Source organism: Callorhinchus milii, unplaced genomic scaffold, assembly GCF_018977255.1.
Source record: "Callorhinchus milii isolate IMCB2004 unplaced genomic scaffold, IMCB_Cmil_1.0 Scaffold4, whole genome shotgun sequence".
Classification (NCBI taxonomy): domain Eukaryota; kingdom Metazoa; phylum Chordata; class Chondrichthyes; order Chimaeriformes; family Callorhinchidae; genus Callorhinchus; species Callorhinchus milii.
The window spans coordinates 23341481-23358207 of NW_024704745.1; the positions used below are offsets into that span (position 1 = coordinate 23341481).

Sequence of the window (16727 nt, forward strand, 5' to 3'; positions counted from 1 at the left end):
AGCAAGTATTTGCGAATTAGACGTTTGTTCTTCAAGCAGCCTTGTTGGGCAATCCAAACTTTATATTAAAAGTATACATGTATCATCGCTTCGGATAGGACATGTTTAGAACCTTTCACAATGAGCAGAATTATTTAACAAGTCAGGAATGAGTTCTGAAGACTAATCAGTCCAACATCAGCATACTGCAACTAGCCAATATTTGTATGTAAGGTTTTGTGTGCTTTGCGCTTCATTTTGCATGGAAATGTTTACTAAACCAGAGTTGAGGTGTCTTGGGACATTTGATTTGAAGTATAGATGCTTAAAATGTTAACAGAGGAATGAGGTTGGGTCCTTTGCTCTAGGTCTGCTTAAAATTCTGTTTGCTGAAATTCCATGTAGCTGTCAACAGAACAGGCTTTTTTATTTCGCAGTAACTGAGGTAATTCTATAAAACTTAGACTTTGGAAGTTCTGAGATAGATTGTTCTGATAAGGGGTTGCTTTCTTGCAGAGTACTTTGTCCTGTATTTTAGTTTGAGATTTAAAACATGTTCTAAAGATGCTAGAAGCGAACGTAGACCCTTTTTTTCACAACAAATAGATATTTTAGGTTTGTGTATTTATCCATTTTTTGTCCCTCTTGTTCCACTGCTTTATTTGTTTTAGGGCATTTGCATTTAAAAGGAAGTGAAGAAAAGATGTCAAAATCATTGAAAAACTACATCACAATCCAGGTAAAATTCATTTCATCAAGATTTTTATAGCCGATTTTTATAGTTGTATTTAGAGTTTATAGCCTCTACATCCTGCATAATCGGTGAATTCTATTTAGTGTTAAACCTTGAAGAGAATCTTTTCCAATCAGCAGTCAGTCACAGGCAGGTTGCCTGGATGAGGAGGAGGTAGCATTTTTCAGAAAGGATTGCCCTCCTTCGCTGTTAATACATTAAGACCTGTCAGCAAAGCAGCAATGATAGTTTCTAGTTATAATGTCAGTAGGCTTCTATTCTACCTACCTTCACTGTTTCCATTTATCTATTAATGAGTGAATTCTTACCAATTCTCCAGCACAGGGAAAACATTCTAGTGAGACTTCTAGAGCATGCCACTCTTTTTTTTTTCTTAGTCAGCTGGGTATCTGACACATGCGGAAACCCATCAACCAAACCCAATACCCAAAACAAAACTGAAGATTCCAGGCACCCCACCTACACATGGAAATCCCAGAGATAGATTGTTGGAATAGAATGCACACTCTCTCCTTGGAGGGAAGCATCCTGCTTACCTAATTCTGAAAAGTATTAGGTGTAGATTGGCAAGAGCCAAGGCTTGGGGGCCCCATATTATGTGTTGGGGTACTGCTGGAGTCTAACCAACTAAAATTGCATAGCTTGCCATTGACAGCACGATCTGGCAAGCTTTCTCGCTCCTTGTGCAGCTCAGACCATTAAGGCTTTGGTTTGCAGGGTGAATATGATCTGAGATCTTCCCACCACACTGGAAGCAAATGTCTGCTAGTGACTATAGGGAAAAATAAAAAAATATTTGTACACAGCAAGATTCTATCAGCTACCATGAAGTGAATGACCAATTTATCTGGAGCAGTGCTGGCCAGGACATGATGATACTTGGTTAACCCACCAACAACCGTGCTTAAGCAATGTAGGAAGCTATCACTCCCAGGCCAGTTTACTAACCGTCTGTGCTCTGATATGGTAGAGTTGCACCTTGGAAAAGGTTGAAGACAAATGTAAGTGTAGCCTGGAATTTGAACTACTGTTGAACATTTCAGCTTTGTAACTGTAATAATAATAATAATCCTTGCATTTGATATAGCTAGCGCCTTATTGAGTCTTCAAGAAGTCTCAAAGCACTTCACAGAATATATTGTAAAGTGTAGTGACTGTGTGTTTTGTGTGCGAAACATGTCAGCCAATTGCGCACAGCAGTGTCCCACAAACAGTTGTGGATTGATTGAGCAAATTTTTTTTTGGAGGGCTTATTATTCCCGGAAAGCAATCCACCAATCAACTAACAACAAGGTTCTTACTTACTGCTAGGTAAACCATACCACCAATTTTTTTTCCTTTACTGTAGGTACTTGTTCAAAATTAACATTTCCTAACATTATCCTTACAGATAATAGTTAGGTATGTTTGATTGTTAGTTAATGTCAAGATGACCTATAGAATTATAATCCTAATTAAATTAAGCTGAGTTGCAGAATCTCTAAGCGTGTCAGATGTTAAAAGTAGTTGGTATAACTCTAGATATCCTGTGAAGAGCTTTGAGACGTCTTGACGATATGGTAAGACACTTTATCAAATGCAATTATTATTATTAAAATACTATCATATGTCTGTCCCTTTAAGAATACCAAGAATTATGTCTGGCTATTACCATACACAAATGCTCGATTTATGTTTTATCCCACTTCTCATCTGCTCTTTTCTTTCGAATTGTGAATATCACTGGAAATTTACATTGCATTTATGAGAGAACATTTTTGTTAACAATTCATCTTTATTATGAGGCCATAGAAATGGATCTATAATTTCATCTACATTTTCTTTCAAATTTTTAGTGATAGATCTGTAATAAATCCTTTGATACTCGCTTCAGATTTTGTCCAAACTGCAAAACTACAGAAAATATTGCGTTATCGCCAACTTACCACTGATCTCAGTTTTGCTTTGAACTTTTCCATGAGTTCTAGAAATGTTCCAAACAATTTTTTTAATAAGAGCCAGACAGATGGGCATAAAATACCTGCTGCTGAGTGCCACCCCCAGTTATTTTACGCCAGCCATTCCCCAGATAATCAAATGAGTGGCCAATTAATCTGAATTGTTAGTAAATTAGGATGAGGAAGAGATAATAATAATCCTTGTATTTGATATAACGCCTTATCAAGTCTTCGAGACATCTCAGTGGTTAGAGACACCTGGGTTCAGTTCCCGGCAGGGCAAAACCTTGGGCAAGTTTCCTTACTCCACACACCTGATAATAATCCCTCAAGAAAAAAAACAATAATAAATTGGTCACTTCAATCTATGACTGTTTGTGGGACACTTCTGTGCGCAATTGGCTGCTGCATTTCGGCCACAAATATGCAGTCTATTCACTATACAGTATATTTTGTGAAATGCTTTGAGACGTCTAGAAAACGTGAAAAGTGCTATACCAAATGCAAGGATTATTATTATTGTATCTCAAAGCACTTCACAGAATATAATGTAAAGTGAATTGACTTTATATTTTGTGGACGAAACGTGACAGCCTATTGCGCACACCAATGTCCCCAAACAGTCATAGAGTGAGTGACCAAATTACTGTTTTTTAAAAAAATTAAGCGATTATTATCCCAGGAAAAGCGATCCGCCAATTGACTAACGACTGGGTTTCTACTTACTGCTTGGTAAACAGAGGTGTGGGGAGTAAGGAAAGTTGACCAATGTTTTGCCCTGCCCGGGAATCAAACCCAGGTCCTCTCACTTGTGAGGCGAGTGCTCTAACCACTAAGCTACAGTTGCTAAGCTTGAAATTAAACTGCAGGGAGATGGTGGAGCCTGCAAAGATAAGGGTGAGTTTGGGGTGGGTGAGGATGTGGGAGGTAAAAGTTTGTATTAATTGGAGCTTATGCATTTGAAAAGTCCAAGCATTTGGTGTGAGATAGGGCAGAGGGGGCAATGTGGCGGGGGGGAACAAAGACAGTCTTGCTCAGGGACTGGATGTTTAGAAGAAATAGGAGTTGAGGATTGAACTGTACTTCATTGTTGTGCACTAGTTCAATTAGTTTGAGAGAAAGGTTGGGGAGTACTCAAAAAGTCAATGCATTCAACAGAAAATACCTGTGAAGTACTTTTCGATGTGATGAAATGTTGTAAAAAGGCATGTTTTCTTTGTTTCTAAAACACGGCATACTAATTTTGACAAATGTCAATTAATTTTATTATCAGGATTTCTTGGAAACCTTCACAGCGAATCAATTTCGAATGTTTTGTCTTCTATCAAAATATAGATCAGGTACAAAATGATAGTTGATGAGCATATAACTGATCTCCTTTACAAGATTGGGAAATGAAATGATGTGGAACCAAACCCAGTGTTGAAGCTGTGTTTTGTGTTGCAGCTGTGGACTACAGTGAGGCTAGTATGTCTGAAGCCAAAGCCCATCTCCAGTCTATTTCATCTTTTATCAACAATGCGTCTGCCTACATGAGAGGACAACTGATGTGTCCAGAGGTTGATGAAATCTTATTGTGGGAAAGGTACGGTTCATGTGTAATGCACTTTGTTAATCAAAAATTATGAAAGGAAATAATCATGTTTTTCTTGCTGTCCTGTTGATAAACTGCCATAATATTTTTGGTTCAAGCAGGTTTTAACCCTTGAGGATTGATTTGTAGTTTGTACGCATCAGTTTATTAACTGGTTTCTTACTGCGTACTTATCTCTGAGTAAAGGGGAAAATCTCCCATGAATGAATATTTCTCAGCAAATATTCCCAATAAACATATGTTCCTACTTGGAGAGTGCTTAGTAACTGATGTGTAGTTCAGGCTCTATCTATCGTCATTAAATAATTAGAAACAAACACCTGTAAAGATAAATTACCTTACATCAAGTTAGCTCAATCACTTGAGTGGTTCCTCTGTTTGTTGCCCCTGGCTATTTCTGCATAATTGAACACCTGCTTCCCTGTTTTCTTTGATTGTGTGTGTTATGGTAGGTCCCCAATCGTGGAAGCCAATAATCTATTGGATGTGGGTCCACTGGGGACAGCAGGTTTGATCTTTTAGCACTATTGGCTCATTAATTATGGTCTTGTTCCTTCCCTTCTTGACAAGAGAAGAGAGTGTGTTTTCTCTTTGACCGTGCCTTCAGCTCCCCTCTCGACTCTCTTCCCCCTCCTCGCTCCCTCCCTTCCCTCCCCTCACCCTGACCATTTCCCCCCAGCTCGGGTCATGACCCAACTGTGCAGCGCCTTGGGACGTCCTCCTGACGTGAAAGGCGCTTTATAAATAGAATCTTGTTGTTGTTGTTGTTGTTGTTTACTGCTGACTGAGGTGGCCTCGGCCATGTTCTTTCTTCTCGCTACTTAAAGGGATATTGACACAAGCTCCAGGGAATAAATGAGTTTAAGCAAAGCTTATTCTACAGGTTGTGATATTTATTGACTTGAATCGGAACTGGGAATTTTTACTTTGGTCAACTTGGGAAAGCACAGAAACGTCCTTGAGTCCTCCTTGCACCTTCCGATCATTATGTAATACATGTTGTCAACTCAAATTAGCCAATGGCTGCAGTGTAGTTGGTATCACTGTCTAGGTTTCTCAGTGCAGAGATTTTTAAAGTATAGATTCGTGGTTGAAAAGGGTTTTTTCTGGTCTTTGACTCTGAAGAGCATCCTGGGCAATGATACTCTCGTTTCTTACTTGAGGTGAATAAAATATCTATTGTTCAATAAACCATTGATCAATAAGTTAAACCTTGGAAGTCAGGATCCTACTAGGACATATTGCATCCCTGTTATGGCAACTCACATAACAGGTTTAAACACATTTAAACTGGTCCTTGGAGATAAGCAGCAGTGTTCATACTGTTCTTTGGCTGGTTACTATGGGTACACAACAGTGAGACAGATTGTCTGAGAATTTTTTTCTCTCTCCTCCATGGGGAAATGTTTTTTTTAATAACAAGGGTCTAGTTTGAAGATTGTGGGTCAGAGTTCTGAAATCTATTGCTTTACACCAAACACAAATGATTACTGTTCACTGCACCCATCACTCCAGTCCATCCTAGGCTTCACTGGCTCCCAGTTGCAGAATGGATCGATTTCAAGATCACACTTACTTGAAAATGAATTAACGCCTTAACTCCTCCCTACCTTGCTGACCTGCTTACTTACACCCCACTTCTCAACTCACCCCCTTCGCCCAGCTGGCTCCAGTTTCTGCACATCCCTCGTCCCACCCCTCGGCCATGCTTTCAGCCGCAAACTCTGGAACTCACTATCTCAATCCCTCTATCTTGTCTTCTCTGATTGTACCTACAATTACCCTGGTTTGGCCGCAAGCTCCATCACTGTTAAGTGCTCCAAGACACTACCCATGTGAAGGGTGCTATATAAAGGCAAGTTTTTGTTGTTCACTTTGTGCATGTTTTACATTATATTGTAGATTATAGAAAACTAGTTCAAGAACTGTTCCAAATGAGCTACTTCTTTTATGCATTAAATATTTTTTGTTCATATCTTGAGAAGGATTTGTCTGTTTTGCCTGTAGCTTTTCTAATTGTTCTTCTAAAGTGCCTCAAACTTGCAGTTATATAATTCTTCCCCACCCCCGGGCTCGGGTTCTCAGCCATTTTGAGATGTCCTTCCAAGAAAGGCACTGTATAAATGTATATTGTATTGTGTTTTGGTCAGCCAGTGTACACTTTCTGACCTTTTCATTATTAATCGTCAGGCATCTAACTCTTCATATGATTGGCTACAATCAGAGCCTATCATGATATAACCAAGTTATTTGATTTATGGATTGATAGGTTTACTTTCATGACTTTTTTTCTTGTTTGTACAGTATTTCAGGTTACTTTTTTAATTTTGTATACAGGTTGAGTACAACTAAAATTAATGTGCAGACTGCCTTGGCTGATGACTTTGATACCCCAAGGGCCATTGATTCAATTATGAACCTTGTTCACCATGGGAACAGACAGCTTCAGGTAGTTCCAAAGGTAACACATTAGGATTCTATGTTTCGGTCTCCCCAAATGTATGAATGTTGTATCTCGGAGGCATGTTATGATTGAGTATGCCATGATAAGTGTGTTCATTTTTGTAAACCTCATGGACATCCTCATTAAGTATGTCAAGAGATCATCTTCCACTGTGGCTGGGGACATAGGTTGGAATCTCTTTTGGGAGATGGGAAATATGAGCAAGACTCCCAACTTTACATTTGGTTGTATTCCATGACCAAGAGTTGGAATTGTATCTGTCCAAACCAGCAAGTCATCAATCAGCACAGCATGTGCCACGTTGGTCTTTAAAGTCTCTTTTGTTCAACTGATTTTAAAACCATGTAATGTACTGGTGTGTTATTGAATTATAAAATACCAAATTATCTTTTCTCAAGGGTTAACAATTATTCCACATCAGTTCTTCTGGTTATTGGGCTAAATGTGATCCTGTACCATGTTGCCAAAGTCTCTTCATATCACTACATAAACCAGAAATTTACAGACTTAAATGAGATGCCAAATTTATTTATGTCAAAATTAACAATATTAGTAGTTTTGTAGGTAATTACCCATTTAAAAGCCTCAGTCTTTTTAAACTGTTGCCATCCTCACCCTAAGAGTCCTTTATGAAACAAATCCAAAAGCTCTTTGTTTTGTTTTTCCTCCTCACAGTTTGTGCAATTTTCCAATAGTTCTGAGTGGAGTTTATGATTCTGTGACCAGTAATTGGTAACTCTCCTGCATTAGTCTTCATTCTCAAATAACATTTGGTAATGGGTAACCAATGTTCTGAAGCAAGCAGAATTTCCCCCTCCTCACCTCAAATGGGTTTGTATTTGTATACTAAAATGAAATTACAAAGGCATATTTAATGTCTAGTTGTGCAAATAGCTAGTTGGGATGGAGTTACAGATTGGAAATTGCAACTAGGATCAAGAGGTTGTATTTTTTAGACACCCAGAGCAATTATAAGGTAGCTGTTTCATCAAGGAATTGAACCCTGAGATATGAACCCACCTTGCAATCACTCCTCATATCTGTGGATTTGGTCGATGATCTTATTCCATTGTGATCATATAGTTGCATTTTTCATTTGGTCTGGGATCAGTGGGTGTCATAGTGGCATTGATTCACTACCAGTGAATGTAGTATAGTTAGTAGTTAAAGCGAGATAACATCCCACCACAGGATTGATAGTCATGACATATTTAGGTTGTACGTCAAGCAATAATCACCACTTTATTACCAGGAAATGAAAGATGGTTATTTATCTATAACTAGATGAGTGTGTGCCGAGCAGGTTTCTTCACACACAAGAAACTGGGTCTTCATAAGCAATATAATCGAAATCACCATCGAAATAGTGCAATATTCTGTACTCTTTCATAACAATTCCTCTACCCCTTTCAGTGATAAACCTAATACCATAGGATAGGTACTTTTTGTATAACATCTGTATTTTCTTTGCTAGAGTTGCTTGTTTAACCAGTAAAGTACACGAATAGGAAGTCTGTTATGTTTGTAGCAGGGAGCGGGGTACACCAGGAGCCCTGTTGTTTTTGGATCCATAATCTCTTACATAGACCAATTCCTGGACACGGTTGGCATTTCTCTCAGAGAAAATCAGGTGAGGAACTTTTTCGAGAGGACATTAAAAGCTATCCTTGAATTAGAGGTTTCTGCAAAAGTAATTAATTTCCTATTTGACAACAATAACAGTTAAAAAAANCTAGAATATAATGTAAATGTCTAAGATTTTTCTCTCTGTGATAATAATAATCCTTGCATTTGATATAGCGCCTTATCACGTCTTCTAGACCTCTCAAAGCGCTTCACAGAATATGCTGTGAAGTGAATTGACTACATTTTGTGGAAGAAACGCAGCAGCCAAGAAGCGATCCAGCAATCGACTAGCAACCGGGTCCTACTTACTGCTAGGTAAACGGAGGCATGTGGAGTAAGGGAAGTTGCATAACGTTTTGTTCTACCCGGGAATCAAACCCAGGTCCTCTTGCTTGTGAGACAAGTGCTCTAACCACAAAGCTATAGGATTCGACAGTGTACAGTAAAACTCGCATAAGTCTTTATAAATCCTATAATCACTTAAGTCGTACATCCACCCAGGAGACCACTTGCCTCACGGATAAGGCGAAACGTTGGGCACGTTTTCTTACTCCACACGGCTCTGTTTACCTAGCAATAAATAGGAATAAATTACTTGATTGGCGGATCGCTTTTCAGGGGGTAATAATACCTTAAAAAAAAATTGGTCGCTCAATCCATTACTGTTTGTGTGCAATTGGCTGCTGTGTTTCGCCCACAAAATATACAGTCACTACACTTTACAGTATATTCTGTGAAGGGCTTTGAGATGTCTTGAAGACGTGATTAGGCGCTACATCAAATGTAAGAATTATAAATATAATATATATCATATAAATATAAATATTATAAATATAATATATATCATGTGTATATATATATAATAAACCTTGTATTTGATGGAGTGCCTAATCATGTCTTCGAGACGTCTCATGTACCATTTAGGCTCCTATCGAAACCACTTAGATTTCTATGCTCTAGTCATATTTATCACCTCCTAACTCGTAACGGTGCTCCCTTATCTTCAACAAATCTTGACTTACCGGCTGCATTGAATAGCGGGAAACGTGGTCTTGATCCATCGAACGCATGCCCAGAAGAACTCCATTTCCCACAAAACACACAATCACTCCATTTTACAATATATCCTGTGAAGCGCTTTCGGACTTCCTCCTGGATATGAAAAGCACTATACCAAATACAAGGACTATTATAATAATTGATGTTTCTTATGAAAGCACTTTGAATGAGTACAGTATGTATGAAAAATATATGTTGCAAAACATAGAAACTTATAAGCATAGAAACGTACAAGCTCATTTGGCCCATCATGTCTATGCTAACTCTTTGAAAGAATAATCCCTGTTCCTTTCTTGGTCCAACCCTTTCTTGTCAGGTAACGACAGAAGGTCAGTCGTTGGCAGCACTTCATGGTATTGTTGACCAATTGGTTGATTTTCGTCAGAAAGTAAGGAACTACGCTCTGGCTGTGGATGAACCAGCACCACAGCCTCTGCTGGAGATTCAACAATTGTCTAAGGAGCAGAAGCAGCAACTGAAAGACAAAAAGAGACGGCTGATGAATGAACGGCAGCCTCTTCTCCAAGCCTGTGATTCACTGCGTCTGGATCTCACAGCTATAGGAATAGATATCAAGGTTAGTGAGAGTATCCAGAGGACTATGTTACAGTTCAATAATTTGTTTAACCTGCCGATTTGTTGTCACCAGTTAGATTAAAAGTACTTGAAGCTGATAATAGTGATATCAGGCAAATAAGGCAGCTGGTCACTACCCCACAAAAGCAACAGGATGAATAGCCAGTTTTACATTTTCCACAGCACTGATGTCCCACGCCTCAATGAGCACAAAAAAATCAATGAAATTTAATTTCAAGAAAGCTGCTATTAAAAAGTCAATCTTAAATATAAGAGCTTAGTTTGCAGTTTGGTGTTCTTCTCTTGGTGCTGGAGATCTCTACTGTTCACCTGCTTCTGCCCACAGTTTCTGGGTGGAAATTTAGAGTATTTGATGTATACTCTGTGAAATAAAGAGAGATAATATGTTGTACAGCAAACTGACATCATAAGTGACCAGTTGCAGAGTGAGAAACAAAAAATGATTACTTAAAATTAACCAAGTCAATTTTAAATGGTAAATGTAACACTTTAAAAATGGTCTGAACTCTCTTACATTGTATTCTCATTGTACGACACAGGCAGTATATGGATGCTGCACGGTGTATGTGTATGAGACACCATCCTGCGGGGAGGGTGCTATATAAATCCAAGTTGTTGTTGTATGTGTTTCAAAGAACATATAATAAAAATTATAATCCTTGTATTTGATATAGCGCCTTATCACATCTTCGAGACTTCTCAAAGCGCTTCACAGATTATACTGTAAAGTGAATTGACAATATTTTGCAGGTGAAACACAGCAGCCAATTGTGTACAGCAGTGTAGATCGAATGACCAAGTTATTCTTAGTTGTTTTTGTTTAAAGGGATTATTATGCTCTATAATTCACAAATTTATATATTGTATCAGTTTTGGTACTATGGTATGATCTTTAATCCATTAATCAATCTATTACGGTCACAGGTCAGCAGAGTGCACTGAACTCTTATTGATCCTACCCTCAACAGGTTGTGTGCACCCTCTGCTGGTCAAGGCAGGACTTGTATTATGGTGTAAATGTATCACAGTCTGCAATACCATTGGTTACCAGAAAAGGGCCTTTTTATAGGAGGTCTTGCAAGGTCTACATTGAACTGTCTGTAAATTTCCAAGCAGTGAAAAGTTTGAAGAATAGTTTGCTTAGAGCATGCTATTGAGTTTCAGAGTGAGTGAGATATATACATATTTTAAATTAGCCACATTGCAGCAAAACTTTATTGTTTTCAGTAATAATAATAGTCTTCAGAATTTATAAGAATAACAACTTTCATTTATATAGTGCTCTTCATGCTGGACGGAGTGTCAGAGCACTTATATGTGTGTCTATAGATAATCTTAATGAAGTTTCCTTTCCGAAAACAGTAATTTGCATACAATTTAGAAAACAAAATCTGATGGAATGCATTTCACTACAGGACTGGACAGCTGGAATATTAATGCTTTAAAGAACTGGGGACAATGGTTTCTGATCTACAGCCCTATCCAGTAGTCAAACACAGATATTTACATTGCAAGTTTGTTGATTAGAATAGGTGTAAGATTTTGCATTATATTTCTATGGAGCCTTTTACGTCGGGAGGATGTCCCAACGTGCTGGACATTTGAGGATTTGCACCCAAGCTGGATATTTGGATTAGAGAGGTTTTGGGGCTAAGGGAGTGGTGGACAGATGCCCAAAGGCACAGTCAAAGAGGAAGTCTTGAGATGGACCTTGAAGGTAGTGAAGGAAGTGGCGAAGTGGAGGGACTCTGGGATGGGGTTGCAGAGAATGGGGCCAGACAGGCAGGAAGGGGTACGTGAATAGCAAGTCAGTGCCTGACAAGGTGGGGAAGCAGGTGAGTTGGTACAGTTTTAGAAGGTCAAAGAGGTAGGGTGGGGCAAGACCATGGAGGGATTTAAAAGCAAGGATGAGGATCTTGAACTCAAACCTCTGGGGGATGGGGAGCCAGTGATGCCGGACAAGAATGGGGGTGATAGGCTCACAGAACCTAATCTATTAAACTAGTCTGATTTAGAAGTTCAGTAGCAGTGTCTGGGAGTCCATAATGGCTAGAAGACAAAAATCCCAATTTTTTCAAGTTGAATAACAGGAGATTTCCATAATGATCTACTGCTACAGAGCAATTTACACTAAGGAAGATAAGTAGTGATATTTTATAGATGTGTGTCAACATATAAAAAGAAAGACACAGTAGGTCGATCAGCATCTGAAGGAGGAAAATTGGGTTTTATTTGGGTATGACACTTGATTGAAAAACGTTTTAGTAAAGACACAAAATAGAGCTAATAAAAGAGATGAAAAAATTATGGCAGTGGGAACCCGAATTGGTATCACTGGAAGAGGTTTAAATAAATTGAACTGAATAAACTATACCAAATGAATATTTTCGAACTTTGTTTGGGGCTAGATATGAGGCACTCAGATTCAGGTGGCCCACACTTATTTGCCAAATGTTCTCTGTTCTCAAGACCATTTTATAATTCCCAGTATACAAGTTCCTGTCTGTGTTTTTCCTTTATTGATCATTGTTGCCAAATGTTGCTATTAATGCCAAATTGCATTTGATTTTTCCTTCAAAACTGGTGTCACAGAGACATGTACAGTCATTTCTTTTATTGTGTTTGAATGCCAGTGCAGCTTTCAAATTCTAATCAAAGACTATATTTCAACTAATTAAGCACATTGTTGATTTGAAATCACGTTAGAAAACATTGATTGTTAAATGTTTTGCTCAGTGAAGGAGTTTTCTTTCATAGCTTTGCCCATGTTAGAAATTGGCGGGATATAAAAATGAAGCTAGTGTGCATCTTCTCAATGTTCCAGGATTTGTTCCTGGTATTTTAAATTTGATTATTTCAACAGGGATAATAATAATAATAATCCTTGCATTTGATATAGCGCTTTTCACGTCGGGAGGATGTCCCAAAGCGCTTCACAGAACACACTGTAAAGTGAATTGACTGTATATTTGTGGGCGAACGCGGCAGCCAATTGCGCACAGCAATGTCCCTCAAACAGTCGTAGATTGAAAATGACCAATTTATTATTGTTTTTGGTTTTGGAGGGATTATTATTAGGCTCTGTGTGGAGTAAGGAAACTTGCCCAAGGTTTCGCCCTGCCTGGAATTGAACTCAGGTCTGTCACTTGCAAAGCGAGTGCTCGAAAAGCGCTATATCAAATGCAAGGATTATTATTATTATTATTAACCACTGAGCTACAGGACTCCACGATACAGGATGCTTCAGAATCTTGGAGTCTACTTCAGAGTAAATAGACTGAGATCTGAAGCTGCACTTCACTCGATAACATTTGTCAATTTACTTGTGCCATGGCAGCTCCCTACCTCTCCAATCTGCTTACTCCGAAATCCACTATCCGTTACCTCTGCTCGACTGGCTCCGGCCTCCTGTTTGTCTCTCGTACCCTCCATTCCACCATCGGTGGCTGTGCTTTCAGCCACTGCACCCCAAAACTGTGGAATACTCTCCCTCAATCCCTCGGCCTTGCCCCCTCCTTCCCCATCTCGCCTGAAGAACTTCCTCTTCGCCAGTGCTTAGAATCTGCTTCTCCTGGTTTGGCGTCGTGCTCCACACTGTCAAGCGCTCTGGGACTCTACCCTCCGCGAGGGATGCCATATAAATTTGAGTTGTTGTTGTACAAATATTAAGGCCATTCCTGACCTTGCAATTCTGGAGAAACTATTTTGCAGAAATACATTTAAGCCATTACAATTGCCTCTGAGTGATATTATATAAACAATAAATGTGTGGGAGCTACTACAAAATATGGAGCTTATGTAGTGAGGAAAACTACCTTCTCAAGTGAACTGTAAAGCCAATGTCATGGCCTGCTACATGGAACTAATGTATATGCAATAACTGGAAGAAACTTGTATCATTCATATTGAACTCTGAGGTATCATTTTTGTTGCAAGCACTTAAACTAAAGTGGGACTGTCCATATCTCTAAAATTCTTGGGGGGTCATGAAAAGCTGCCGACCTATTGGAGTCCTGTGGCTCAGTGGTTAGAGCACTCGCCTGGCAAGTGAGACACCTGGGTTCAATTCCAGGCAGAGGGCGAAACCTTGGGCAACGTTCCTTACTCCACACGCCTAATAATAATCCCTCCAAAACAAAAAACAATAATAAATTGGTCATTTTCAATCCACGACTGTTTGTGGGACACTGCTGTGTGCAATTGGCTGCTGCGTTTCGCCCACAAATATACGGTCAATTCACTTTACAGTCTATTCTGTGAAGCGCTTTGAGACGGTGAGAAGACGTGAAAAGCGCTATATCAAATGCAAGTATTATATATTATGTTTCTCTTCAGGTTTCTATTAGTGAGACACACAAAGTACTGTTATTCCATTCTCACAAATTTTTTTTTAAAAAATATGTATTTTTCAGAATGCCCAAACAGAGAACAACAACAAAATTACATTTATAGAGCACATTTCACATCGGGAGGACGTCCCAAAGCACTGAAAATATAAGAAATATATTTCACTGAAATATGCACACTTTGTAAACATCAGTTTTGCTTCTTACAGGATCGGGGGGCGATTTCAACTTGGGAGCTGACAGAACAACTGAACAACAGAGGGAAAATTGGGAACTAATCTATCCAAGTGGTAGTTTACAGTCCTCACTGACTCCTCCATAGAGATAAATCCTGGATAACCTACTGCTGGTAGTTGCACAAGTTATTTTATAGATTGGCTTGAAATGCTTCTTGCCACTAAGTGCAGGAATTTCCCGATGTACAATTATCTAGTTGCTACACTTGGTGGCAATTTGAAGCTCACTTTCATACCTTGGTAAATGTAGGGTCAATTTAACAGTCCATTCCATTTTTATCGCATTAAATGTGCGAAAGACAGATCTTCATCTCTTCCCTAATCCCAAACTTGATATCATCTTCTAGTCCTAAAAATTTGGTGTCCTGCTCATGGGCTAGTCCACTGCCCTGTGCCTTGGCCGCAGCATCTTGGATTTTGGCATTAATATGGGAGGCAATGTCTGTTTGTCTTTGGTGCATGCAGTGTGGTGGCAAATAACTGGTAAATTGACCCCATTATTAAATTAGAGCATTTCTAATTTAGTGGAAAGTAGAAATGTTGGACTGCCAGCCAAGGAGTCAAAATTATCTTGACTGTCGCATCAATGTACTTCATTGAGCTGAGTTTTGCCAGTTTTTTGGTCAGGGCAATGTTTTGGAATGGGAATGGGCCTGGCAATGCCAGCCATGCTCGAGCACAATCCTCACATCCTTCAGTTTGTGAAAGGCATTATACAAATGTAATTTTGTATTGTGTTGTATATTAGTCACTTGTTCATGGAGTGGTACTGCACAGAATGCTGTAAGAGGCTGTGATCATTCAGCCTTTTTATCTAAAGGAGAAATCATGATATGAAAATGTAGAATCAAATCAAATTTCAGTTGACCACTTGATGCTTTTTTCATCATTGTGCTGTATGTTTATAGAACCCTGTATGCTCTACAACCAGTAATATCAAAAATTAAATAAGATAACATTCTGTACAGTTTAAAAAATTAAGAAGGAACAGAAATGCTTATGAATTGCACCATTCATTGTCATATTCAATGGCTTATTTGATCAGTGAATTTATAGCTTTCTAAATAAAATGCAATTCAATACAAATGTTTTGTGAATTGTGGCTTTAATCATTTTTGAGAACTAAGCACAGAAATATGTTTATATAGCCAGTATATAGCTCGCTCCTAGGAGCTCGGAAATACCTGTAGAAATTGCCCTGAGTATTAGTTTGCTCCAAACTAGAATTGGTTTTCTTGGGGAAAATCTGTTTAACCAGCTGTCTCTGGGAGAGCTTAAAAATTAAGTCACACAGGCTGTGCAATCATGACCCCTTTCACCTTTCCCAAATAACATGCAATTACCAGACCAGTTTCACACCCTGCTCTCCTGTTCCTTGCCAAGTCCCCATTTTTCAATACGGTGTAACACAAAGAATTAAATGCACATTTTAAAAATCTGTATGCTACACATACAGTGTGCTGCTTTTACCATCAAATGGAGGTTGATGCACATGGAATAGAATAACTGTACAGAACCGAATATGCAGTTTGAGATATTTAAGCTGATATTTAAAGCTATCCCGAGTGACCTTTGTCTCTAATCTCTTAATTATTCATGCAGCATTCTAACACTTAAATCAAGTTGTGATTGTATGACCATGTTTCTTGTCAAAAACATAATTTTTTATATCCTTGCATTTGATATAGCGCCTTTCGTGTTTGGGGAACAATCAAAATACTTCATGTGGTTTTAGTGTAAAGTGGATGAACGCAATTGCCAATTCTTGGTAGTGTCCCATGGCTATGATGTGAATGATCAATGCTGGCCAGTACACCTGCTCTGAAATGGCCTAACTATGAGTGGCTTGATAGACTGGGTTATTTTTATTAAAATGGTGCAGAATTTTGGATATTGGCAGAACTCTTGGGCAAGATACTGCTTGGGACATCGTCCTGACATGAAAGGCGCTAAACAAATGTAATTTGTTGTCGCTGTTATAAGATCATGGCATATTAACTAATATTATAAATATGAAGTTAGCGCATATCAACTAATTCAAATACAGAAAATGGAATGTGTTTTTCTCCTTTCTTCCTAATCTCTAACCATAACTAGCAAGAAAGAGAGTGGGTGGGCGAACAAAGTAACTTTAC

At 38.7% G+C, this 16727-nt stretch overlaps 1 protein-coding gene across 2 annotated transcripts in view; it reads left to right on the forward strand.

The window, feature by feature from the left end:
* The window catches only part of cars2 (cysteinyl-tRNA synthetase 2, mitochondrial), a 31919-nt gene extending 15356 nt beyond the window's left edge, over positions 1 to 16563 (forward strand). For both annotated transcript variants that reach the window (XM_042333955.1, XM_042333956.1), the window contains 7 exons: positions 651 to 718; positions 3944 to 4010; positions 4117 to 4255; positions 6602 to 6725; positions 8257 to 8358; positions 9730 to 9990; positions 14566 to 16563. In XM_042333955.1, the coding sequence (XP_042189889.1) occupies positions 651 to 718; positions 3944 to 4010; positions 4117 to 4255; positions 6602 to 6725; positions 8257 to 8358; positions 9730 to 9990; positions 14566 to 14634 (830 nt within the window). In that variant the 3' untranslated portion in view covers positions 14635 to 16563. The remainder of the gene's footprint in view (positions 1 to 650; positions 719 to 3943; positions 4011 to 4116; positions 4256 to 6601; positions 6726 to 8256; positions 8359 to 9729; positions 9991 to 14565) is intronic.
* The last annotated feature ends 164 nt before the right edge of the window (positions 16564 to 16727 follow it).